The 27843-nt window shown below is 41.3% G+C and overlaps 1 protein-coding gene across 1 annotated transcript in view; it reads right to left on the bottom strand.

Annotated features, from left to right (window-relative positions):
• SMC3 (structural maintenance of chromosomes 3) overlaps window positions 1–27843 on the bottom strand; it is a 2445376-nt gene that overhangs the window by 1997805 nt on the left and 419728 nt on the right. The window contains exon 5 of the mRNA XM_044056330.1: window positions 627–705. Coding sequence (XP_043912265.1) covers window positions 627–705 — 79 coding nt within the window. The remainder of the gene's footprint in view (window positions 1–626; window positions 706–27843) is intronic.

Genomic DNA, 27843 nt, shown 5'->3' with positions numbered 1-27843 from the left:
CACTAAAATGAACTACAACCCAACAAAAAAAGTGGTGGCCTAACAGGAACTAAAATACTTGTCCAAACAGCCACTGTTACTGACACAGATATTCGCAAAAAACTGTTGAAAATATCCATACAAAAGTCTTGATTTTACCAACAATTAAATTAGCATGTGAAAGTCAATGAAAAATGTTTTTTCAGAAAAATACCTGAGAAAAATGCAGTGTACTGCGGTGGTGGTGCTGCGGTAGTGTTGTCGCCTCACAGTAAGACATTGTCCTGTTCGATTCTCAGCTAGAGCGTCTTCTGTGTGGAGACATGCGTGAATGGGAATACCTCCGTTGAAGATTGTGCGTCAGGGCTGGCAACTCGGCACATAAAAATCTACTGCCAATCATTAGTGGACCGGAGTTCCGCTGTGGCGACCCCTAACCGGGAAAAGCCGAAAGACACAACAACAACCTGAGAAAAATGCCATAAGCCAACTATTTAACCTCTAGGTCCTACAGTTTTGTAGTAGTGCAAGACTGTAAAGTGATCTTATACCATTGTGCACTCTGAATGGTACAGTATCGCATGTTAGCAAAACAAGGCACAACAACCCAGGGTGAAATGAAGAGTCGTACAACAAATATAACTTACCTTTCCCTGTTTGACAATATAGTAAGGGTTGCTTCGAGAAAAGCCTGCACTTTCAAGAAGATTCATTACATCATTCTTCCTAGAAAAGAAGAAAAAAATACATGTTAACGGTGGAAAAACAACAGTTGCATGACATGCCCACCCTAAAACTGAAGTGTCTGCCTTCAAATTTCACACTAACCAGAGGGATAGTCAAAGCCTCTCAGTGGGGACCATAACTGGCAAAAAAGCCTTTTACTACTGACAATCACATGAATCACAGGAAATACAAGTCAACCAAGCCTTGTGACCATTTAGGCCTTAGAAATAACCATTCTTATACGGCACTTCCTTTTTTAAGGAGAGCTAGACTAGTCAAGCTAGCGGTGAATTTGTGAACACCCTTTCCCATCATCCAGTTCCCATCTGATGGGAGATAATGTATCCCACCTGCTTGATTTGCCATAGGAGTCTATCTCAGATGTGGAGGAGACACTGTGTAATGAACCCATCTCCTCAAAAGAGATCTCAACTCAAAGTCTGGGATCACTATGGAATACCAAAATTCCACAATCCTGAGACTCTAAATCCCGAGGACCAGAATCTTGAGAGTAGTGAATGGAGACTGCTGTACAGTGCGGAACGGGAACTTTGCCGTTCACTCCACTGTAGTGCAAACTTGGAGGTGGTATATTTAAGGTGCAGGGCATGTGGGGGGTACAGGGGGGCTTGCACAGGTTAGAACGGTTTGTTGGATGTGTCACTTTTTTTTTTTTTTTTAATGTTCAAGATTCTGCAATCTTGAGATTCTGGTCCTTGGGATTTAGAGTTTTGGGATTGTGGAATTTTGGTATTCTGCAGTGATCCCCCAAGTCCTGGTCACCTTGACACTCTCTGATAAGACAACTGCTACCCCTCTTTTTAAAGGCACTTGCTAACTCCACTGTATGGGTTCTACCTTTTAATCAATTTGCTATCCAGCTTACTGCATTGGGATCCGTTTATAATACATTAAGCCAACTAACTATGCTATCGTGGAAGGAGGTATCGACCACCTTGACCAGGTCAAAATACGCTGTGTGGATACCATGCCCACGGACAAAAAGTTGCACTACCTTTAGGAAGAAGTTAATATCAGATACATTAGATGGGATCTATCCTTGACAAAGTCAAACTGCTGTGGATCTAAGCCTGATGAGATTTTAAAATCACTATTTATCAGATCAGTTATAAGTTCTAAGGCTTTACAAACGAGACTTGTCATGCTGATGGGCCAATCATTTCAAAGGTCAGGGGTGGGGGGCTGCTCTTGTGGAGTGGCATCACTACTGCTGTGTGCTAACCTTCACAGATAAAACCAGCTGTTAAAACTAATGTTAAAAAGTTCAAGAAGTGGCTCTGCGAAAGCTTGTTTAGGACTGTTTATTAAACAGCCATGTATACTGTCAGTTCCCACTGGCAAAGTACTTTTAGTCTTGCAGAATACCTTCAATACATATTCATTAGTGGTAATGAGGAATCTGAGATTTGGATAGTCATTACCAGAGTAAAATTCACACTGAATTTATTTGTTAGCATACTGACATCATCTACTATAGAAGAGTAGGTGGTACCAATATGAATAAACTAGGAAACTAAGAAACACGACCCAACAGTGCTCTAATGTAGCTAAAGAGGGATGTGTAATTGTCCATAACTTCACATACTAACCTAAGTTCAAGGACTGTTTTGTACAACTAATAGTATTTTTCATCTTTCAAACTGGTGATAAACAATGATATGCAACTGCTAAACTATGATGGGATGCATACACAATGCATCCTAAACAACAAAACTGCAGTGAGCTTGCTCCAATTCAGAACCTATAACCACAAGAGCTAACAGGAGCTGCCAAACAGAAACAATCTTGTGTGGCTTGTCATAAGAGAACTGTAACAGGACAACTTTAATATCATCTTTTAGATGAATAGTATGAAGAGATAAAAGCTAAAATCACGGGGCTGCAGCCAAATGAGACTGTGTCAGGGGTTGTGCACAACAGAAGAATGCCAAAGAAACTAAAAAGTAGGTAAGGGCCCACTAGGGCCCTTACAAACCTACCCATGCATCCCAAACCATTTGTGTCCCAACTACCATGGGGGGAGGGCATGCTAGTAGGCAGGTAGCTAAAGATTTGTAAAGGCCCTTCTGTTTTTTATTGATGGCCTCTGCCCTTAAGGGACTTTGGGGCCTGTCCAGGGGGTACATTTTCCATTTCCAATCCAATTAGGAAATAGGAGTGACCATTGATGGTAACCTCAAATTTGATCAGCATATAAAATTAAACCATTAAAATTGCCCACAAAAAATGGGCAGTCTATATAAAAATAAACCATTTCTAACACAACCAACTAGGATAATTGCTCAAACTCGTCTCCCTTCCACATTGTTTTATGCCTCACCCATTCTCATCAACATACCCAAAACCAAAACTGCCAAAGCCAAAATCTGTTACAATCAAATTACAAAACTTGGTACCGGTGCCCTCTACAGAGCCCACCAGTGCCATTCCCTAAAACGACTTGACTGGCTTGAATTCCCTAATTTCCTAAACTATCAACTTTCCTTTGCCCACAATCTCCTACTACTCCCAGACAAAACTCCACCACTGGCCAATCTACTAGAACTACAAGCTAAAACTAGACAGTTTTGCTCTAGAGAAAAAAAATTAATAAAGGTCACCAAGACCAACTACACAGAAGGGGACTCCCCCTTCCCCAACTACACAGGCAAAATTTGGAACGCCCAGCCTACTCTATTACCTCAGCAGGCTCAAAGGTTACATTTAATCCATAGATTTTCTATTGGATTTAGGTCTGGGTTCTGGCTGGGCAATTCCAAAACTAAGTTTCTTCTGGTGAAGCAATTCTTTTGTTGATTTTGATGTATCAAAAATGAAGAAAAAGGAAAACGAATCCAGGCCAACACAGGTTTATTAACGAAACACAGACGAAGGTTTACCTAGGTTTCGTCCACATAGGACTTCTTCAGAATACTGAAGTCACAATTAAAAACCATGTATATATATATATATATATATATATATATATATATATATATTTATATATATATATATATATACACATATATATATATACACACACACACACACACAACGCCCATCAATCCAATTAAACAATTAAACAAAATTAATCAAATTTAAAGGTATACACATTATTACTGCATACTATAAAATGCCTACAATAGATACATAGAATGCAAACAACTTTTGAACATTCTGTTTAATACTGCCTACTAAACTAAATAAAAATATAAATATATGAATATAAATATATATAAGTAGAATATATAAATAATTGTTGCTAAAAATCTATACAACAACTATATAACAAAATATTATATTAATGAAAAATGTATATAAAAATGTGTATGTAGAGATGTATGTATATAAATAAAAATGTTTAAGTAAGAAATAAATAAAAAATACGAAATACTAAAACCATAATAATGTTTGCACTACCGCCCTAAAATATGCTTCAATTTAAGATAGGGCTTAATAGAACTAAACTCGTTGATATACCAGGATAAATTGTGTGCATTTAATCTCAGCTGCTACCTTAATTCACAAACATCCAAGTGAGCATCTGTAATCCTACCTTGGAGGTCAATCTTAACCTGCTGTAAAACACAAAACTTAAAAGAGTGACCAATGTTGTCAATTAAATGTCTAGCTAGGGCATTAGTAGTTTTGAGATGTTTCATATCCAAAAGATGTTCCCTTACCCTATCCTTAAAACATCTACTAGTTTTCCTCAAAATGCTTCACAGTCCTGACACTTGGCAAGATATACCACATTATTAGTATGACAGTCAAAGTGACCTGTGACTGAAACAAAACAATGATTGATGTTGAAACTCTTACCGGTTGTTAAAATACAAGAACAGACCTTACACCTACCACATTTAAACGTGCCAGAAGGCCTATTAGTGAAGAACCTACTAGACATTGAACAACGTTCAAACATATCATTAAACGAAAAATCCTTACGATAAATGAATGTAGGGTTATTGTAAAAGTGTGACTTAAATTCATGGTCCATCTGTAGGAAACCCCAAACTTTATTAACTATTTTCTTAATCATGTCAGAGTCCCCATTGTATGATGAAACAAACAATAACGGCTTAACGGTCAAAAACTGTGACCTGTTAGTTGATTCAGGTTTTTGATAAACAGAAAATTCACTGAAATCACTAACCATTCGGGACGCTCTGACCATTTGTCCCTTAATAATAGCCCTTTTCTGATGTTTAGGATGCCAACTGTCAAACTGTAGGTAAGAATTAGAAAAAGTTGGTTTCCGAAATATATTAAACTTAATTAACCCACTATCTCTACCAATAGTTAGTCTAACATCCAAATAAGTGATTGACTGTGTGCTGAACTCATGGGTGAAATTCAAAAACCAACACATATAATGTAAAAATGCTTCCAAAACCACAGTATCACCTTCCCAAATGATAAATATATCATCCAAAAAGCGTGAATAAAATTTGACATACTTGTAAAACTCACTACAAAATAAATAATGCTCTTCCCAAAAGGCCATGATGTAATTTGCATAAATGGAAGCTGCCCCATGGCTACCAGTTTGCTGTTTGAGTAATGTCCCTCAAAATAAAAATAATTATTTTTGAGGACATTACTCAAACAGCAAACTGGGGCCATGGGGCAGCTTGCTCATTTATGCAAATGACATCATGGCCTTTGGGAAGAGCATTATTTATTTTATAGTGAGTTTTACAAGTACGTCAAATTTTATTCACGCTTTGATGATATATTTATCATTTGGGAAGGTGATACTGTGGTTTTGGAAGCATTTTTACATTATATAAATAATACTATTTGTTTTTTTAATTTCACCCTTGAGTTCAGCACACAGTCAATCACTTATTTGGATGTTAGACTAACTATTGATAGAGATAGTGGGTTAATTAAGTCGAATATATTTCGGAAACCAACTTTTTCTAATTCTTACCTACAGTTTGACAGTTGGCATCCTAAACATCAGAAAAGGGCTATTATTAAGGGACAAATGGTCAGAGCGGCCCGAATGGTTAGTGATTTAAGTGAATTTGTGGAAGAACTAAATTTTATGATCTCTCTATTTTTGAACAGAGGATATCCTGAGAGTTTATGTAAGGATGATTTTAAGGAAATCAGAGGTAAAAGGGAGGCAGGTTTTTATCAACCTATAATAGGTGCAGGGGGACCTGTTTATCAAAAACCTGGATCAACGAACAGGTCACAGTTTTTGACCGTTAAGCCGTTATTGTTTGTTTCTACATACAATGGGGACTCTGACATGATTAAGAAAATAGTTAATAAAGTTCGGGGTTTCCTACAGATGGACCATGAATTTAAGTCACACTTTTACAATAACCCTACGTTCATTTATCGTAAGGATTTTTCGTTTAAGGATATGTTTGAACGTTGTTCAATGTCTAGTAGGTTATTCAGTAATAGGCCTTCTGGCACATTTAAATGTGGTAGGTGTAAGGTCTGTTCTTGTATTTTAACAACCGGTAAGAGTTTCAACATCAATCATTGTTTTGTTTCAGTCACAGGTCACTTTGACTGTCATACTAATAATGTGGTATATCTTGCCAAGTGCCAGGACTGTGAAGCATTTTACGTAGGGAAAAACTAGTAGATGTTTTAAGGATAGGGTAAGGGAACATCTTTTGGATATGAAACATCTCAAAACTACTAATGCCCTAGCTAGACATTTAACTGACAACATTGGTCACTCTTAAGTTTTGTGTTTTACAGCAGGTTAAGATTGACCTCCAAGGTAGGATTACAGATGCTCACTTGGATGTTTGTGAATTAAGGTGGCAGCTGAGATTAAATGCACACAATTATCCTGGTATCAACGAGTTTAGTTCTATTAAGCCCTATCTTAATTGAAGCATATTTTAGGGCGGTAGTGCAAACATTATTATGGTTTTAGTATTTCGTATTTTTTATTTATTTCTTACCTAAACATTTTTATTTATATACATACATCTCTCCATACCCATTTTTATATACATTTTTCACTAATATAATATTTTATGTTACAATATATTTATCATTGTTATAGTTGTTGTATAGATTTTTAGCAACAATTATTTATATATTCTACTTATATATATTTATATTCATATATTTATATTTTTATTTAGTTTAGTAGGCAGTATTAAACAGAATGTTCAAAAGTTGTTTGCATTCTATGCATCTATTGTAGGCATTTTATAGTATGCAGTGACAATGTGTATACCTTTAAATTTGATTAATTTTGTTTAATTGGATTGATGGGCGTTGTGTATATATATATATATATATATATATATATATATATATATATATATATATATATACATGGTTTTTAATTGTGACTTTCGTATTCTGAAGAAGTCCTATGTGGACGAAACCTAGGTAAACCTTCGTCTGTGTTTCGTTAATAAACCTGTGTTGGCCTGTATTCGTTTTCCTTTTTCATTTTTGGTTCGTTGTGGAGGTTTGGTTCTTGGTTTGGATTTTGTTATGGAGAACGAATGTTCCTTGACCAGCATTATGGATTTATTACAACGAATTAATGTTCAACTAGAGGAACATTCCATTCAAATTAAAAGCCTTACTGAGAGACATTTGTCTACATCTATTTCACCTTCGTTGGGGAGTTTAGGCATGCCACTTACTCAAGCAACCCCTCACAGAGGTACTGTGCCGGTTACAACTGATTGTAATGTTCCCCCATTGTTTAATGGGAATGTTAAGTAAGTGCGTTTTGACATTGGTAACAAGCAGCCAATTGGACTTAGCACTGCCTATGGAAATCCAATAGTTTTAATTTTGCTTCTGACTGCGAACCCATTAATCAAAACAATGTTATTATGGGTAAAACTTTGGCTGAATTACTGAAAGAGTTTGAGCACAAACTGTTTAAACTGAAGAGAACCCAGCTTGAAAACAGCTATTTAACTAGGAATATTGAGCTGGGGATGGTACCGAAAGGACTGAGAGTGTGGAGATACCCGAATGGGGTCGATGGCAATAAACCTATGTTGGATGAATTACATGATCTTTTTAACAAGACTGGGTTAGACATTATGAATATAATGGTCAAATATAATAATATTAAGATTGAAGCATTTGTTGCTGATTTAGAGTCTATCAATGAAAGCATTGTTCAAGATTTATTGTTCGATCACTACTACACTAATTACACTAATATTATTAAGGACATTGACAATAGTTGTGTTTCAATATTTAATAAGAAATCACAAAAAATTAAGAGGGATATGAATATTTACGAAGCTGGTAGAGTTTACCCCAAATCTAAGAGGGATTCACGTCGACATTCTACTCGAGGAGGAACATCCAATCGTCCGAAGGAAGCTTGTGGCGTCATGATGTCAGAGGTTAATCCAGAAGTTAGTTGTGGCTCCGAGGACGAACGCCCTTTAGGGGATGGTGTAAGGCGTTCGAAGAGGATTCGGAACAGGGAACCATCCTCCAACGACGTGGGACGTTTGGGGACACGACCCAAAGTTGGGCGCCAGGGGTTCAATGCTCAGCAAGGGGCTTGGAAGCCACGCAGCTAAATTTTTCCCTTTGTTATCCGGGTATAACATCACTAGGCGGCGGGGACGAGTGCAATTTACATGCGTCAGCCGGAGATAACAGCGTTTTTCATGGTGCATTTTATTTAACGCCAAATTCACCATTCGTAGTTGTCAATAACTATTGTCGCCCAGACTGTCAGTTTGAAATTTCGGATTGTGGAAAGTGTGAGGTGAGTGGGGGAGCCATTTCAGCAGTTGACACCACTAGGGATGTGGCTGCTGGACATGCGCGGCATGAAGGTACTCTGAATGCTTGTGGGTTCAGTCCAAAGTGTATTTTTGCACATCCGAAATGTGCTTTGACAAGTTGTGACATCATTAACCATCTAAGTTTAGAGTCCGATGCATGTGTGGATCACATAACGGACACCCAAGACACTGATGAATCTTCGTCATTTTCTAAGTGTTTAGGTGATAAAATTCAACTGAATGACTCTTTACTTAATTTAAGTACTTATGATTTTGTCATTGACGACAATTGTGTTACTATTAATGACAATATTGAGTTAAATCAGCAACATGGCCCCCTTATGGGGTTGTCTTCCCTCACTGACTCTATACTAACGTTATCAAATGAGTTAGATGTGAATAACCAAAGTATTCCTTCTAATGCTTCACTCAATTATTCCTTGGATGACCTATTTGGTTGTGCAATGACAGAAGTTAATGTTAACACTTCCAATTATTTAAATTTTAATGCTAGTGTTGTTGATAATATTCATTTGGCTGACTTTGATTCTAATGAGCCAACGGATGGGCTTTTGTGTAATCCCATTATTTTGGTAAATGATACACATGATTTTAAGCTATATAATTATTCAAGTGCTAATTTTAGTATGGAACATGTTAATCTTTTTTCTAAGGGTTTTAATTTTGTCCCATGTAGGAAATGTAATTTAGTTGAAACTCTTATTGATTTAAAACTATTCACAAGGAAAATTAACTTACAGATATTTTTTGATAAAGCTAACCACTGTGACAACACTCAAAACACTAGGGATATTTCTAAACCTAGTGTATTTAACCCACCCCTGAATCCCATGACAGCATTGTTTGACAGACTGTGTGAATTTGAAATTAGGGAACACTTAACAGTCCACGAGGAACATTCATTTGAATCTGACTAAAAATGAGCAGGATGTATTGCAAGATATTTACAGTACTGACAATATTAGAATAATGAAGCCAGATAAGGGCAACGGAGTTGTGATTATTGATAATAGCGACTACATTTGCATTATGATGTCATTGTTGATGGAGGACAACTATGTGGAAACTAGTATTAATGAAATCAATATCGCATATAGGAAAATAGATTTATTATTGGAAGACATGTTATTTCAGGGTGAGCTGAATGAAGTTGAATTTGAGTATATGATGAACTCTCACCCTGTGGTTAGTTGCATTTTTGGGATTCCCAAAATTCATAAAGGATTGGATAATGTGCATTTTAGACCCATAGTTGACAGCAAACGAAGTAAAGCATGTTTTATTAGTCAATATTTGGACCACCACATGAAATTGGGAATTACCAAGTTTCCCTACATCACAAAGGATTCATGGCATTTTTTGGAAAGGATTAAGATTTTGGCATTAGTGACAATACATGTTTCTTAACCATTGATGTATGTAACTTGTTTTCGGTTATACCCCATGATACGGGTTTAAGTTGGCTAGAAGAACAATTACATGCAACTGGAGTGTATGAACAGGAACAAATTAATGTTATGGTTAAGTTAATGGAAATAGTCCTTCAAAATAATTTTTTATTTTTTGAGGGACATTACTTCAAACAGCAAACTGGGGTAGCCATGGGGGCAGCTTGCCATTTATGCAAATTACATCATGGCCTTTTGGGAAGAGCATTATTTATTTTGTAGTGAGTTTTACAAGTATGTCAAATTTTATTCACGCTTTTTGGATGATATATTTATCATTTGGGAAGGTGATACTGTGGTTTTGGAAGCATTTTTACATTATATAAATAATACTGTTTGGTTTTTGAATTTCACCCATGAGTTCAGCACACAGTCAATCACTTATTTGGATGTTAGACTAACTACTGATAGAGATAGTGGGTTAATTAAGTCTAATATATTTCGGAAACCAACTTTTTCTAATTCTTACCTACAGTTTGACAGTTGGCATCCTAAACATCAGAAAAGGGCTATTATTAAAGGACAAATGGTCAGAGCGGCCCGAATGGTTAGTGATTTCAGTGAATTTGTGGAAGAACTAAATTTTATGATCTCTCTATTTTTGAAAAGAGGATATCCTGAGAGTTTATGTAAGGATGTTTTTAAGGAAATCAGAGGTAAAAGGGAGGCAGGTTTTTATCAACCTATAATAGGTGCAGGGGGACCTGTTTATCAAAAACCTGAATCAACTAAAAGGTCACAGTTTTTGACCGTTAAGCCGTTATTGTTTGTTTCAACATACAATGGGGACTCTGACATGATTAAGAAAATAGTTAATAAAGTTTGGGGTTTCCTACAGATGGACCATGAATTTAAGTCACACATTTACAATAACCCTACGTTCATTTATCGTAAGGATTTTTCGTTTAAGGATATGTTTGAACGCTGTTCAATGTCTAGTAGGTTCTTCACTAACAGGCCTTCTGGCACGTTTAAATGTGGTAGGTGTAAGGTTTGTTCTTGTATTTTAACAACCGGTAAGAGTTTCAACATCAATCATTGTTTTGTTTCAGTCACAGGTCACTTTGACTGTCATACTAATAATATGGTATATCTTGCCAAGTGTCAGGACTGTGAAGCATTTTACGTAGGAAAAACTAGTAGATGTTTTAAGGATAGGGTAAGGGAACATCTTTTGGATATGAAACATCTCAAAACTACTAATGCCCTAGCTAGACATTTAATTGACATTGGTCACTCTTAAGTTTTGTGTTTTACAGCAGGTTAAGATTGACCTCCAAGGTAGGATTACAGATGCTCACTTGGATGTTTGTGAATTAAGGTGGCAGCTGAGATTAAATGCACACAATTATCCTGATATCAACGAGTTTAGTTCTATTAAGCCCTATCTTAATTGAAGCATATTTTAGGGCGGCAGTGCAAACATTATTATGGTTTCAGTATTTCGTATTTTTTATTTATTTCTTACTTAAACATTCTAATTTATAAACATACTTCTCTACATACACATTTTTATATACATTTTTCACTAATATAATATTTTATGTTACAATATATTTATCATTGTTATAGTTGTTGTATAGATTTTTAGCAACAATTATTTATATATTCTACTTATATATATTTATATTCATATATTTATATTTTTATTTAGTTTAGTAGGCAGTATTAAACAGAATGTTCAAAAGTTGTTTGCATTCTATGTATCTATTGTAGGCATTTTATAGTATGCAGTAACAATGTGTATACCTTTAAATTTGATTAATTTTGTTTAATTGTTTAATTGGATTGATGGGCGTTGTATACATATACATGGTTTTTAATTGTGACTTCAGTATTCTGAAGAAGTCCTACGTGGACGAAACCTAGGTAAACCTTCATCTGTGTTTCGTTAATAAACCTGTGTTGGCCTGGATTCGTTTTCCTTTTTCTTCATTTTTGGTTCGTTGTGGAGGTTTGGTTCTTGATTTCGATGTATGCTCTGGTTCACTGTCATGTTGAAAGGTGAAATTCCTCTTTATCTTCAGCTTTCTAGCAGACACCTGAAGGATTTGGGCCAAAAGTGACTGGTATCTGGAAAGTACAGTTGTGTACACTTACCATAAATGTAGATGTTCGAGTGTATTCACTGCTGCAGTCATTACATTCGGGTAATCTGCTGGCAGGCTGCCCTCAATCAGCCTAATTAACAAAGTCTTGGGTCCTGCATCAGTTGCTGCCCCTTCTTCCATGACGTCAGGGGTATAAAACATGCAGCCGACGCCATTACATCAGTTTTTCTTGCCCCAAATGTCAGGTGCCTCCCAAATGGGGAGCAATATATATATATATATATATATATATATATATATATATATATATATATATATATATATATATATATATATATATAAATAATTAAACACACAAAAATATACCTCCAAACAAAAGCAAATACACCAAAAAGGCTTTTAAGTATAGTAAAAGTAAGTAGAGGTATAGTAAGAGAAAAAACAGGGGACTGGTGGGAGGGTAACCAGGACTGCAACAGTGAATACACTCGAATATCTACATTTATGGTAAGTGTACACAACTGTACTATGTTCTTCGTGTTTCACTGTTGCAGTCATTACATTTGGGTAGATTCCCAAAGCTATGGTTGGGAGGATGGATTCATACAGCGTTAGGACCAGCTATAAGGCCCTGCAAAACAGCAGTGGCAAAGCCAGATCTGGATTTAGAGAAAATTGGTAAGTGATAATGCTTGGTGAAAGTATGAACTGAATTTCAGGTAGCAGCAACTTCTAGACTATCCCTGGTAGGAACACCTCTGTGAAAGGCTGTTGAAGTAGATGCAGCCCTTGTGGAATGAGATCTAATCCCCCTGTGGGATAGGTTTTTCATGGTGCTTATAACAGAAATGAATACAATGGCTTATCCATTTAGAAAAAGTTTGCTTTGAAATAGCCTCCCCTCTGCCCCTGCAGCAAATGCCACCAGCATTTGTTCAGATTTTCTTCGAGACTTTGTCCTGTCCAAGTAGAATCTAAGTTGTCTGTGTACATCCAATGAATGCAGAATCCGCTCCCTCTTGTTCTGTTGATTGGGGAAAAAGTTAGCAAATGAATGGACTGATTAAGAGCCACAATGGATACCACCTTAGACATGAATGATGGATTGGTACTGAGTGACACCCTGTCCGCATGAAAGATGATGAAAGGCTCCACTGCCATAAGGGCCTGTAATTCAGATATCCTTCTAGCTGAAGTGATTGCTAAAAGGAAAGCTGTTTTCCAGGAAAGAAAATTTAAGTCTGCAGTAGCAGCTGGCTCTAAAGGAGGTAGAGTGAGTTTCTCCAATGCAAAGTTAAGGTCCCAGGCAGGGGTTGGAGCTCTCCTGGGTGGTCTCAAGTTTTTGGCCTCTGAGATACTGCTTTAGAAGAGGTTGAGAGAAGGGGGGGTTCTGTGTTGTAATAAGCTGAAATGGCTGAGGCATGGATTTTTATGGAAGAAAAAGACAGGCCCTTGGTGAAGCATCTCAGTTAAGTATTGAAAAATCTGAGATAAATTGGGCACTGTTGTGGTCATCCCTTGAGATTGATTCCAGGCACAGAATCTTTTCCATTTGTCAGCATAAGATTTACTAGTACTAGGTCTTCTCGCCTCCAAAATGACATCCGTCACAGGTTTGCTGAGGGATGCTAAGGGGGAATTTAAGTGATTAGCCAAGCTGCAAACTTCAATGTTTGGAGCGGAGGGTGCATAATTTGGTTCTCCTGCTGCGACAGTAAGGAAGGTGTCTGAGGCAGGTGCCATGGAGAAATGTGTGACACACTGCGCAGAAGTGAGTGCCAGTTTTTGCCTTGAAAAAGCTCGCAAGTGGTCGAGTGAAAGCGCTTGGAAGATATTGTGGATTTGTACTTTGCCTTGTTATATTAAAGGATCTTTTTGGAGACCTAGCAGCTGTTTGATTTCTTCATCTGTTATTTTGAAAACCTTTGTTTATGTGCTTCCGGGTCCTGTCGAGCCAAGTGGTTTTTATTCTTGGTTGGATTTTGCTCTTAGTTCTGGAATTTAAGTTATTAGCCAAGATGCAAGATTCAATGTTCGGAGCTGAGGGTGCAGAATTTGGTTCTCCTGCTGAGACAGTAAAGGAAGGTGTCCACGGCAGGTGTCACGGAGAAAAGTCACACTGCGCAGGAGTGGGTACCAGTGTTGGCGAGGCCAGTTTGGAGCAATCAAAATCATTTTTGGTTTGTCTTGTTTGACTTTTAGTAGAACTTTGGAGAGCAGGGGCAGAGGGGGAAAGGCATAGACTGAAAGGTTTTTCCAGCTGAAGGACAGGGCATCCACTTTCCAGGCTCATTTGTGATGAGTTCTTGTGCAAAATTCATCCAACTGGTAGTTCTGGGGTGAGGCAAAAAGATCTATGTCTGGGCTCCCCCATTTGCATGTTAACATGTTGAAAATCCATTGTTCCAGTTTCCATTCGTGTGGGTCCATGAGATTTCTGCTTAGTTTGTTTGCCAGAACATTCAGCTTTCCTGGCAGGAATTGAGCTTGTAGTTGTACTTGGTATCCCAAGGCCGTGTTCCACAATGCCATGGCTAGTCTTCAGAGGGGGTAGGAATGTGTACCCCCCTGCTTATGTACCACATAACCATGGTGTTGCCCATCTTTATCAGTAATTGTCCTGGATGAAGTTAGTCCTTGAAGGCTGTCAGAGCATTCTGTACAGCTAGCATTTCTTTTTGATTTATATGAAGGTGCATTTGAACTGGGCTCCATTTGCCCTGAATGCACTTCCCTGCCAGATGAGCCCCCCATGCATAGTCTGATGCATCTGTAGTTAGGGTCTGGGCGGCAGGGGGTGGTGTGAATGGCAGTCCCTTGTTTTGGTGGCAGGCCTCTGCCCAGCAAAGGAACTCTAGGCACAGGCAGGTTATGATAGGAATCATTGTTTCCGGGCTGCGACAATGTTCACTCCATAAACCTTTTAAGTACCACTGAAGTTTCCTCATATGCAGTCTTGCATATGGAATTAGAAGAATGCAGGAGGCCATGAACCCCAAGGCTTGTGGTATTTGCCTTGCAGATATAGCAGGGTTTTTGTGGCTACCTGTTTGAAGTAAGTCACCAAACAAATTTGTTTTTCTGGTGTTAGGAAAGCCATCTGGGCAGCTGTATTCAAGCTTACACCCAGGAATGTAATTTTTTTGAGAGGGTACCAGTTGATTTCTTTTTGTTTATGGTGTACCCTAGACAAGTTAGAACTCTTTTTACAAATGCCAGATGTTTTAGAAGAATGGTCTGGTTTTCTGCCTGAATTAGACAATCGTCCAGGTATGGATATATTTGAATATTTCTTTGCCTGCAAAATGCAAATTACTGGAGCCAGGCACTTTGTGAATACCCTGGGTGCAGTAGACAAGTCAAAGGGCAGTGTAGAGAATTAGAAGTTATGTACCTACCATAACGTTCCATGTTAGTTGTCTTCTCTCGCCTTCTTTCTTGCTGGATGGGTTCGGAGCCGATCCTCGGCCACTGCACTGCTAAGCTCGAGAGCTAATTTTACCAGCTCGAGGCAACCCTATATCCCATGATGCAAGGCGGAGATTACTCAGATCTCGTTTGGTAGCTAAAGAAATAGCAGTATTTTCTTCCAACTTAGGAGGAAGAAATAAAAATACTAAATAACATCATAACCCTCTAGAAAGGATCCACATAATCTAGTGACACTAGGAATTGAACAGCTAGAAAAAAGGTAAAAACCTCTCAATAGAAGATGAATAATCTTCTCGGTCTGACCAGGCTAGGGGAAGGAGGGAGGGATGAGAAAGAAGGCGAGAGAAGACAACTAACATGGAACGTTATGGTAGGTACATAACTTCTAAATGTTAAGTTGTCAATTTCGCCTTCATTCTTGCTGGATGGGACCGCGTCCCTAGCACCTCTACCCTGGGTGGCTCAATGGAACAGACTCTTGAGAACGGTGGAACCAAAATTTGCTCTGTCTTTGGAGACCAAATCTAATTTGTAATGTGAGACAAAGGTATGAGGAGAGGCCCATGTGGCTGCTGCACAAATAGTGTCTATTGGAAGTCTAGCTTGAAAGGCTGTAGATGTAGCTAGAGCTCTGGTAGAATGGGCTTTTGGGCTAGAAACCAATTCTTTGCCCCTGAGCTGATAAATGTAAGTGATCAAGGAAGACAGCCACCTAGATAAAGTTACCTTAGAAACTGGAAGGCCTTTCCTGTTCTCTGCATAGGATAGAAAAAGTTGATCAGATTTCCTAAAAATTTTTGTCTTATCCAGATAATATCTCAGCTGACGGTGAACATCGAGATAATGTAACTTTTGTTCAGCTCTATCAGAATAATTCGTGAAAAATACTGGAAGATCAATGGACTGATTTAGGTTAGTCTGAGATGCCACCTTTGGTAAGAAAGACGGGTTAGTTCTTAGGGATACCCTATCTTTGTGGCTAACACAGAGAGCATGAAGCTCAGATGCTCTCCTGGCCGATGTAATGGCAACTAGAAAAAGTGTCTTCCAAGAAAGCAATTTCAAGGAACAGGCAGCTGCAGGTTCAAATGGGGGAAGAATCAAGGATGTTAAAACTAAATTTAGATCCCACTGTGGTGGGGGGTCTCTAATAGGAGGTTTCAATAAAAAGATACCTCGAAGGAATGCCTTGCAAAGTTTATGTGACATAATGTTGTGGTCCAAAAAGCCTATATGAAAATTTGAAATGGCTGCCAGTTGAACTTTCACTGTGGAAGAAGAGGATCCTGAATTAAAAATGTCAGCTAGGAAGTCCAACACCGAATGAATTGGAGCAGTATAGGGTCTATGTTCCTAGCTTTTGCCCAGAAAGAGAAACGCCGCCATTTACTAGTGTAGATCTTTCTGGTAGAAGATTTTAGGAAGCTACTATGATATCCCGCAGGATTAGAAATCATAGGAAGCCTGGCTAAGGATGGAAGTGGCGCAACCAAGCAGTGAGGTTGAGAGAAGGTATGGATTGGTGCAGTTGACCCGACTGGTGGGTCAGAAGATCTGGAACCGGGTCCAGATGCCATGGCTGTACCAAGAGGTAATGATGTAGGAACGGAAACCAAATCTGTCGAGGCCAAAAAGGGGCAATGAGAATCAACTTGGCTCTCAAGGCGGTTGCTTTCTGAATTAGCTGAGGTATCAGCGAAAAGGAGGAAAAGCGTAAAGAAGTCCCCGGGGCCAATTTTGGGTTAGAGCATCTCTGGGGGGATGGCCTGGAAGGGGGAAGAGGGAGAAGAAGTCTGGGCATTTGCTGTTTTGAGGTGTAGCGAAAAGGTTGCAGCAAGGAAGGCCCCACTTCTGAAAAATCTCTTCCGTCACTGACTGTTTGAGAGACCACTCGTGAGGCATGAGAATAGCTCTGCTCAATCTGTCCGCTATAATGTTGGACTTCCCGGGGATGTGTGTTGCTATCAGAAACCGGTGAGAGGAGATTGCCCATTGCCAAAGTCCGAGACCCTCTCGACATAGTGGATAGGACTTGGTTCCGCCCTGTTTGTTTATGTACCACACTACGGACATATTGTCCGTTTGGACTGCAATAGTTCCCAGGGGAAGAGAGTCGTTGAGGGCTTGCAGCGTTAAAAGCACTGCTCTCATCTCCAGAACATTTATGTGCAGATGGTACTCGAAAGGTTGCCAAGTGCCATGGACCATTCTGCCCTGATAATGCCCCCCCCACCCGATCAGGGAGGCGTCCGATGTAACCGTGGCAACTGGGGCAAGAGGAACAAATGGTCTGCCTTGATGGATTTGAGGGGACGATATCCACCAAGTCAGATGTCTTTTGCAAGTTGGAGTTACTATGATCTGGTGACGCATGGGAAGTTGTTGAAAGGACCATTGGGTGAATAGCATCCATTGTAGTAGCCGCATGTAAAAGCGGGCGAGGGGAAGAAGTGTTATGGCGGCCGCCATAAGACCCAGTACTTTCAGAGCAAATCTGGCCTGAATTTTGTTGCTGAATAGAATCACTTGGACGTATCTTTGAATGTCCAAGATCCTTTGGTCTGTCAACCTTGCAGAAAGTTGTACGGTGTACAAATTTGCGCCTATAAAGGTAATATATTGACAAGGCGACAAGGCAGATTTTTCGAAATTTATAGAAATTCCTAGCCCTCTGCAAGTGTGAATGGTGTAATTTCTGGCTTGGAGAAGCTGATGCCTGGTGGTGGCAGTGAGGAGCCAGTCGTCTAGATATGGAAACACCTGGAATCCTTGACGTCTCAGGTGAGCCGTAACCACTGCCATGCATTTGGTAAACACTCTGGGGGCTGTAGTGAGTCCAAAGGGCAGGGCTCTGAATTGGAAGGGACTGGTCCCCAGCCGAAAGCGGAGAAATCTTCTGGAGCGTCTGTGAATTTTTATGTGATAGTACGCATCCTGGAGATCTATCGAGTACATCCAATTGTCCTTGCCCAGAAAGGGCTGAATGGACTGAAGCGTGACCATCCGGAATCTTGATTTCTTTACAAACTTGTTGAGTTTGCTCAGATCTAATATTGGTCTCCAGTCCCTGTCTTTTTTGGAACTAAAAAGAACCTTGAGTAGATTCCGGATCCTATTTGGTCCGCTGGGACTGGCTGGATGGCTCTTTTTACTAGCAGTTTTGATATTTCTAGTACTGCTAGTTCCCTTAGACCGGGTGGAACGTCTGGAAGGGTTCCCTTTTGTTGAATTGGGGTTTGAATAAAGGGAATTTTGTAACCCTCGGATATAATTGACTGTACCCATTTGTCTTGAGAAAGGGAAAGCCAGGCTATTGGGTTCAGCGATAATTTTCCCCGGACTGCCTCCGAAGGCGGACAATCGGGCAACATCTCAGGGATGCTGGAAGGGTTTTGTCAGAAAGAGGCTCTCTGCTACCCTGATTCTGCGGACCCCCTCTGCCTCTGGGGGTAAACTGACTTCGTGCGTCAGGCGTGACTCCTTGAGATTTGCGGAACCACATTTTCCCTCCCTTCTGTCCTTTGGGGCAAGGTCTAGAAGGGGTGGAGAAACTGACTCCTACAGCAGAAAGAGTCTTCCCATCTTGTTCGCATCTAGTCAAAGTGTCTTTCACTTGAGGACCGAACAAGGTCGAGCCATCAAAAGGGGAGTTTGTGAAAGACGCCTTGAAGGGGTCTGCAAAATTACAAAGCCGCATCCAGGACTGACGCCTTAAAGCCACTCCTGTGCCTGCGGCTACTCGCCTCCATCGGCTGCATAAGAAATGAACCGCATGGAGGAGTTAGCAATGGAGTTAAGGATTCCTAGCTGTGAGGTAATCTTATCCTGAGACCCAGCAGCTGACGGATCCTGTAAAACTTCTCCAAACTCTTTAAGAACATCTCTTTGAAGGCGGGTGAAGTGGCATAAGTAGTTCAGCGATCTCATGGCAAAAGTCGCTGAAGAAAAAATCCGCTTACCGTACCTGTCCATAGTCCTAGAATCCTTATTAGGAGGATGAACAGGTACTGAAGGATCAGCTAATTCCTTCTTGGTGGCAGCAGCCACCACCATGGCATCAACTGGGACACCTTTTGTTAAGTATTGTCTATCTTGAGGGGCTGTAATAAATTTTGAAGGTCTCCTGGGGGTAGGTTCCACCGAATCTGGAGCCATCCACGCCTTCCGAGCCACTACTTCCATGAGAGGGTCGAAAGGCAGAGACACCAAGGAGGTGGAGGGTCAAGATCCGAACGCCTCCAGGTATACTGACTCGTCCTCGGAGGGATTAAGGGAGGGCCAGTTCCCCCTCTGTTTCAGGATTTCAAGGATGTCTGAAAATGAGACATCCTCAGAGGAGGACCTTGGGGACCCCTCCGACTCATCCAAGTCAGTATCTGATGTAGTAGACTCAGGGGAGTCTAAATGTTTCCTCTTACATGTCCTCTTACGGGGGGGTTCTCCTGACGGATCAGGAGAAGCCTCGGAAGAGGAAGATATTCCCAATGGGGAAACCTGAGGCGTTGGATCTCTGGGTCCAGGAGCAAGAGAGTGGGAAGAGACGTCAGCAGGCACTGTAGTGGGAGGAGCTGATGGAACTGTCCGTTGACTAAGCCCAGGGGCTAGTACACTCTTCATCACCTCGAAGGCTCCCCCAGAGAGACCAGAAGGTTCCCACGCCAAAGAGATAGGAACCCCAGGCCTCACCGAGAGGGAAGGCTCCGAGGCAGATGTCGGGGCCGAGCTCACCAACGCTGAAGCTCCGAGAGGGAGAACAGGGTCGGGACAAGGGTCCGATGCCACTCGCCCCCTCGGAGCCGATGACAGAGACCAGACGCCCGGATCCCTCCAATGAAGGTCTCAAGGAGGAAATCGGAGCCGAGGACGATGGAGCCGAAAGGGGTTGTATCGGCTCCGAAGTCACAACGGTACCGGTTCCGAGGAGCTCCGGCTCCCAGCTCTGTAAGAGAGTCGAAGGAGGAATGTTCGGTGGATGTGATATAGCTACCGTCTGTTGAGATGGGCTATGGAGAATTTGGGCCAATGCCTGAGACTTTAATAGTCTACTCACCACTCTCTCAAGGTCGTGATCAGATAAGCCTGGATGACCGAGAAGATCGGCTCCAATGGCTCCGCTCCGAGAGCAAGGGTGATCTCAGAGCCGAATGAATAGATTCCACAGAAGGGGATTGAGATCTCTTTTTTGAGATCAATGGAGCCATCGGAGCTGAGGACACATCGGCTCCAACCGGAGCAGACACTGAGTGTCTAGACTTAACAGTATCGGCACCGGATGGAGCAGATACTGACACTGGTATAGAAGGATCGGCTCCAGCCGGAGCCGATCTCGAACCTGGTGAGGAAGAACCTGAAGCCGACGGCTTGGAAGCCTGAGCCGAAGGCTTAACAGGTTTCGAGGGCTTCCCCGGCACCGACTTAGTCGGGGAGCTCTCGGGTTTTAATAAGCCCCTTAAAATGAGCTTATTTTTTCGTTCCTGCAGGACTCTTGGGCTGAAAGCATGACAGATAGCACAAGAGTCCTGCAGGTCTTGAGGTCCCAGGCAATAAACACAAGAAGTGTGACCGTCTGTCAGAGACATCTTCTGACAGCACGAGTCACACTTCTTGAAGCCCGAGACCTTAGTGTCCTTCGACATAACTGTGTCGATGAAACACTGAAAACACACTGACACACAAACACACTCAGTCCAACAATTAAATTAAATTAAATTAATTAAATTACACTAACAGGGATAACAGACAGTCACACACAAAAAATTCCCTGACAGGAAAAAAATTTAGGGAGGGGAAGGCCTAAGGCCTAACTAGGGGTAAGGGAATATTCCACTTAAAAGAAGGGAACACTGACAGGAATAGGGTTAACGTGAGTCGATAATTAACAAATATAATACCTATGTATAAAAAGTTAAAAGGGGGTAGACAAAAGTCTATGAAAAGTTCACTTACCTAGAGCTGGTAAAAGAAGGCACCTCGTTAGCGAAGCGGCAAACGAGATCTGAGTAATCTCCGCCTTGCATCATGGGATATAGGGTTGCCTCGAGCTGGTAAAATTAGCTCTCGAGCTTAGCAAGTGCCGAGTCGGAGCCGAGGATTGGCTCCGAACCCATCCAGCAAGAATGAAGGCGAGATTGACAACTTAACATCTGATAATGCATGCAGCCTGCTTTGAAGCGTAGGTACCTTCTGCAAGATTCCCTGATTGGGATAAGCAGGTAAGCCTCTTTTAAAACTAAAAGAGGCTAACTAGGCATCCTTGCCTAGCATAGGAAGTAACTGAAGAGTCAGCATCTTTAATTTTGGAATGTCCATAAAGGTGCTTAGAGTAGACCGGTCCAGAATTGGATGCCATGATTTGTCTTTTCTGGGTACCAGGAAAAGTTTGGAATAGAAACCTTGTCCCTTTTCCTCTTCTGGTACTAGTTGAATAGCCCCCATGTTTAGGAGGGAAAGTACTTGTTTCTGAGCCTCTGCCCACTAATTTGGGGGCAGGTCCGACCATCCATTTGGGATTGGCAACGTGTGGAAATGAAATCTGTATCTCTGGGATACTATATTTAAAACCCATTTGTCCTGGGTTATAAGTTGCCAGTTTCTTGCATGAAGTGCCAGGTTTCCCCCCAAAGGGGCGGCTAAAAGGTAAGTGCTTGGTAAGTGTAAAGGGAAGTCATTGAGACTGTTTATCATAGGGAGGTGCCTTGTTGTTTCCAGATTTGGAGGAGGAGTCACCCCATTGTTTTGTTCTAAAGGTCCCTTGTGACTGAAACCTGGAGCCTTTGGAATGTCTGGGTTTGACTTGAGTGGCTCTCGAAGGAACTGCAAAGGATCAGTTCTTAGTAGGCCAGTGCCTACTAAATCCTGGAGGTTGCACTTGTAAGAAGTCTTTCACAGTTTGCATAGATTTAGCTTTATCTTTTTTAAAACTTCTTCAGCCTTATTACCAAAGAGACGGTCCTGTTGTAAAGGAGCATCCAACAATTTTGCTTTAACATGATCAGGCAGAGTTTGCTCTTTGAGCCAAGCATGCCTTCTTAGTACAGACCCAGTTATAGCAGCCCTGCAAGAGGCCTCTAAAGAATCAGAACCACATTGCAAAGTATGATTTTCAACTTGTTCAGCTAAATGCAATAAATCCTGTAAATCTTTATTTTCCACACAGTCAGAAATTACCATCATTTTCTGCTTAAGCAGTCCCATGATATGCTGTTGATATTTAAGCATATGAAATTGACAGTTTAAAGCCCTGATTGCCAAGGTTGCAGAAGTGTAAACCTTCTTACCCCCATCTATCCAGCGCCCTGGAATCTCTTATCAGAAGGGGTAGGATTTTTAGCAGTAGAGGCCTTAATGCCCTTGGGACCCTGAGAAATGGTTTCATGACCTGCAATAGGATTTTTGAAAAGGAATTTGTGGGAATCAGGAACCCTGTAGTATCTGTCTGGCTTACAAGGAGCTAGAGGCAGAGAATCAGGAGCCATACTAGATTCTGTAAAAACATCAACAATGTCTAGGACAGGAGGTATAGCCAAAGGCCTATGCTGAGGAAGAAGAAGAAGAAAATCCCTAAGTCTCTTTTTAGATTCAGAGAAATCCTGACTTTCCCAGTGGAAATGTTCCCTTAAGGATGTAAAGTTTCCCCAAAAGAAAAATCCTCAGGGAAAGAAGCAGAAGGAATGGAATCTTCTGCATCAGAGTCCTCATAAGTAGGTATAGACAAATCTTGTTCATTAGAAGAAATAGAATCCTGTTCAGAAGATTCAAAATGAATGTCTTGCCTAGGCCTCTTAGAAGGGGGGGGGGGTTGGCTACCTCTGATCAGAGTAATTAAATCTTCAGCCATTTTGATTACTTGTTTTTTAGGCATAGGGGCCTGCACATGTGGGCCAGGCATCGTTTTTTTAGACATAGATTTAGATTTTGGCCTTAGTTTTAAAGATGGCGTTGGTCTAATATACAAAACTGTAGGCCTGAAAAAGTACAGTTTTGTACCTACCATAAATGTAGATGTCCGATAGACATGCAACTGCAGTCATAACATGTGGGTTGTCCTGCCTCAGGCAGCCCTCGGTCGGCCGGATTCCAAAGTCTGGGTCCGATGTCGGCTGATGTCGCATTTCTCTCCGACGTCAGAGCGGCTGGAGTACATAAGCATCAGCCAACGCCATTTTCTTCAGTGTTTCTTGCCCCAGATGCCAGGTGCCCTCCAAGGAAGGCTGTAATCAAATTGGAAGACAAAAACAGGATTCCATAAAAATAAATGAGCAATAAAACAAATACACCATAACAGATATCCCCAGCTAAGAGTAACAGGAATAGGAGTGGACCCTAGGCATAGAGGGGTATGGAGGGAGGGAAAATCCGACTGCAGTTGCATGTCTATCGGACATCTACATTTATGGTAGGTACAAAACTGTACTATGTCCTTCAAGAATGCAACTGCAGTCATAACATGTGGGTAGAATACCATAGCTTAGCTGGGGGAGGAGGCATGCTCTAGGAAAAGGATGGTGTGGCAATCAAACCGTGCAGGACTGCCGAAGCAAAGCCTGCTCTGGATCTGGAGTATAGAGGGAGATTGTAGTGTTTGGAGAATGTATGCACGGAGTTCCATGTAGCAGCTTCTAGAATGTCCTTAGTAGGCACCCCTCTTAAGAATGCTGTAGAGGTGGCTGTAGCTCTGGTGGAATGTGATCTGACACTGGCTGGAACAGTCTTTCCATAAAAGGAATAACAGAATCTGATGCAATGTCCAATCCATTTTGAAATGGTCTGTTTTGAAATTGCTTTTCCTTGGACTGCAGGGGCGTAAGCTACAAAAAGTTGTTCAGACTTCCTACTGGCCATGGTTCTGTCCAGGTAGTATCGAAGTTGTCTGTGAATGTCCAAGGTATGCAACAGTCTTTCCCCCTTATTCTCAGGATTGGGGAAGAAAGCAGGCAGATGAATGACTTGATTTAAAGAAACCCTAGATACCACCTTTGGCATAAAGGTAGGGTTGGTCCTTAATGAAACCCTGTCTCTGTGAAAAATTATGAACGGTGGTATTGCCATTAGGGCCTGTAGTTCCGAAACCCTTCTTGCTGAGGTAATTGCCAACAGGAAAGCTGTCTTCCATGAGAGAAATTGCAAGTCAACTGAAGCTGCTGGCTCAAATGGAGGTAGAGTCAGTTTTTCTAAGACAAAATTGAGGTCCCAGGCTGGCACTGGGGCCTTTCTTGGTGGCTTAATGTTCTTGATTCCCCTGAGGAATTGCCTTAGCAAAGGGTGTGAAAAAACTGGAGGATCAGTGTTGTATCTAAACAGCTGATGCATGTATCTTTATGGAAGAATATGAGAAGCCGTTCTTTAGCATATCTGCCAAATATTCCAAGATGAGTGGGATGTTCAACAGTGATGCATCATGTCCTTTGCTGGTATTCCAATTGCTGAATCTTTTCCACTTTGCTAAGTAAACCTTTCTGGTGGATGGTCTTCGAGCCTCTGTTAGTATCCGCTGAACTTCCTTGGAGAGAGATAGGTTGAGGTTATTTATGGGATCTCCCATGCTGTTAGCTGCAGTGTCTGAAGGTTTGGATGCACTGTTTCAAAATTGTGTTGAGTCAAAAGTAGAGTCCATTGGGGAAGGGCCCACCTCCTGGTGTGACATATGCTCCGTAGTAGTGGGTACCAGTGTTGTCTTGGCCAGTCCGGAGCTATTATGATTCCCTTGGGTCTCTCTGCTTTGATCTTTAGTAATACTGAGGTCATCACTGGCAGAGGTGGGAATGCATAGATTGTTAGGAAGTTCCAGTTGAATGAGAGAGCATCTATTTTCCAAGCTTTTGGATGGTATGTCCTTGTGCAGAATTTTGGTAGAAGATGGTTGAGGTGAGAGGCAAATAGGTCCACTTCTGGCCTGCCCCATCTCGAAGTGAGTTGTGTGAAGACCTTCGGATGTAACCTCCACTCGTGTGGATCTGTGAAATTCCTGCTGAGGCTGTCCGCCAACACATTGTCTTTGCCTGGAACAAACTGGGATTGTAACTGGATGTTTAGGCTCAGTGATTTTTCCCAAAGATGCATTGTCAGTCTGCAAAGGGGGTAAGAGTGGGTACCCCCTTGCTTGTTTATGTACCACATCACAGTGGTGTTGTCTGTCCATATCAGTAAATGGTCTTGCTGAAGTTGGTGTTGAAAAGCCTCGATGGCATGCATTACTGCCAGCATTTCCTTTTGGTTTATATGCAGATCTGTTTCCTTTGGAGACCATTGTCCTTGTATACATCTGCCTTCCATGTGCGCCCCCATCCAAGGTCTGAGGCGTCTGTGGTCATGGTCTGTGTTATCTGTGGTTTTTTGAATGACATACCTGTGTTTGCCTGGCTCACCGAGGCCCACCATAGGAATTCCTTTTGTAGGCATGGAATGAGCGGTATGATTGTCTCCAAGTTGTTGCTGTGTTGAGACCAAATGCTTTTAGGTACCATTGAAGCTTTCTCATGTGTAGTCTTGCTAATGGAACCAGGAGAATGCAGGATGCCATGTAACCCAGGGCCTGTAGGAATCTCCTTGCAGTCATCTGGGTAAGTTTTGCTAAACCTTTGAAGTAATGAGTTAACTTCTCTTGCTTGTCTTCTGTCAGGTAAGCCATTTGAGAGGCTGTGTCTAGTTTGGCTCCTAAGAAGATTATTTGCTGGGATGGCTGCAGTCTTGACTTTTGGAAGTTGACTGTGTATCCCAGAGCTTGAAGTAATCGTATGACATAGTCCAAATTTCTTGTCAACATCAATTTGTCGTCCGCTTGTATGAGGCAGTCGTCCAGGTACGGGTAAATTTGTATCCCCTGGAGCCTGCAATGAGCAATTACTGAAGCCAGGCATTTTGTGAATACTCTGGGCGCAGTAGATAAGCCAAATGGCAATGCTGAGAATTGATAATGCTCTGGCCCTGCAAGAAATCTGAGGTATCTTCTGCAGCTGTGTCTGATAGGGACATGCAGGTATGCCTCCTTGAGGTCCAGAGTAATCAGCCAAGACCCCTTGCCCAGCATGGGAAGGAGTTGCTGTAGAGTCAGCATTTTGAACTTTGGTACTATGAGAAAGGTGTTTAATGCGGACAAGTCTAGTATTGGTCTCCATTGAGATTCTTTTCTTGGAACAAGGAACAGTCTTGAGTAAAACCCTGGTCTTGTTCTTGTTGTGGAACTCTTTCTATTGCTTTCATCCGAGCCAGCAGAGTGATTTGCTTGATAGCCTCTGCCCTCTGGTTTTGTGGTAGGTTTGGCATGCCTTGTTTTCTTGGCAAGGTATGAAAGTGGAACCTGTACCCTCGGTCTATAATGTCCAAAATCCATTTGTCCTTTGTCAGTCTGTGCCAATTTTCTGCAAACAGAGATAATTTCCCGCCCAAGGGAGCTTCTATTTGTTCCCTGGTAGGCGGAAGTAGAGGAATGTCATTGAGATTGTGGCTGTGAGGCTGGTGAAACCCCTGCGTCACTTCTTTGGTTTCCTGGCTGCCGTTGTCGTCCCCTGTAAGGGCCTCTGTACTGGCCTCTTCCTCGGCCACGTCTGTTTTTACCCCTTTGAAACTTTTCTGGATTAGGAAAGGACCAGTTTTTTTGAAGGCTAATTCCAACTGAATCTGGGGGGCTGAACCTGGAGGAAATCTTTCACCGTCTGAACTGATTTTGCTTTTTCTTCGATGGTCTTTAACACATCCTTAGCATTAGCACCAAAAAGCTTGTTCTTTTCCAAAGGTGCATCCAGAAGTTTTGCCTTTACATGATCTGGTAGAGGTTGATCTTTTAACCACGCATGTCTACGAATGACTGCCCCTGTCATAGCTGCCCTACATGAAGCTTCCAGTGCATCATATCCACACTGCAGGAAGTGATTGCTTACTTGTTGAGTGTTATGTATAGCTTCCTGCAAAGCCTTCCTGTCCAAAGGATCAGGAGTGGCCAATGTTTTTTGTAAATCTTCTAACAGAAAATCCTGATATTGTAACATATGAAAAAGGCAATTCAAAGCTCTCATGGACAAAGTAGTGTATGTGTAAACCTTTTTTCCCCATCTCTCTAAAGACCTAGCTTCCCTGTTGGAGGGCAATGGATTTTTAGAGGTGGAAGCGGAAACTCCTTTAGGCCCCTTTGAAATAGTTTCCAAATCAGCAGTATGGGCCCTGAATAAATGGGAATGAGTTTCTGGGACCCTGTAATACCTGTCTGGCTTGGCTGGAGCAGGAGGAAGAGAATCAGGGACAGCACTAGAGTCAGAATATAAATCATCCAAAACATCAAGTACAGGAGGAATAGCTAAGGGCCTGTGCTGGGGCTTCTTAAGGAAAGTCCTAAGGCGTTTTCTGGAATCAGAATAATCCTGTCCCTGCCACTTGAAATGTTCCGTCATGGTATGCAGAACTTTCCCAAAAGAAATATCCTCAGGAGGGGAGGCC

This window comes from Protopterus annectens, chromosome 14.part0 (genome assembly GCF_019279795.1).
Source record: "Protopterus annectens isolate FY-2018-M chromosome 14.part0, PAN1.0, whole genome shotgun sequence".
NCBI lineage: Eukaryota > Metazoa > Chordata > Ceratodontiformes > Protopteridae > Protopterus > Protopterus annectens.
This window is presented reverse-complemented; position numbering and strand designations above follow the sequence as displayed.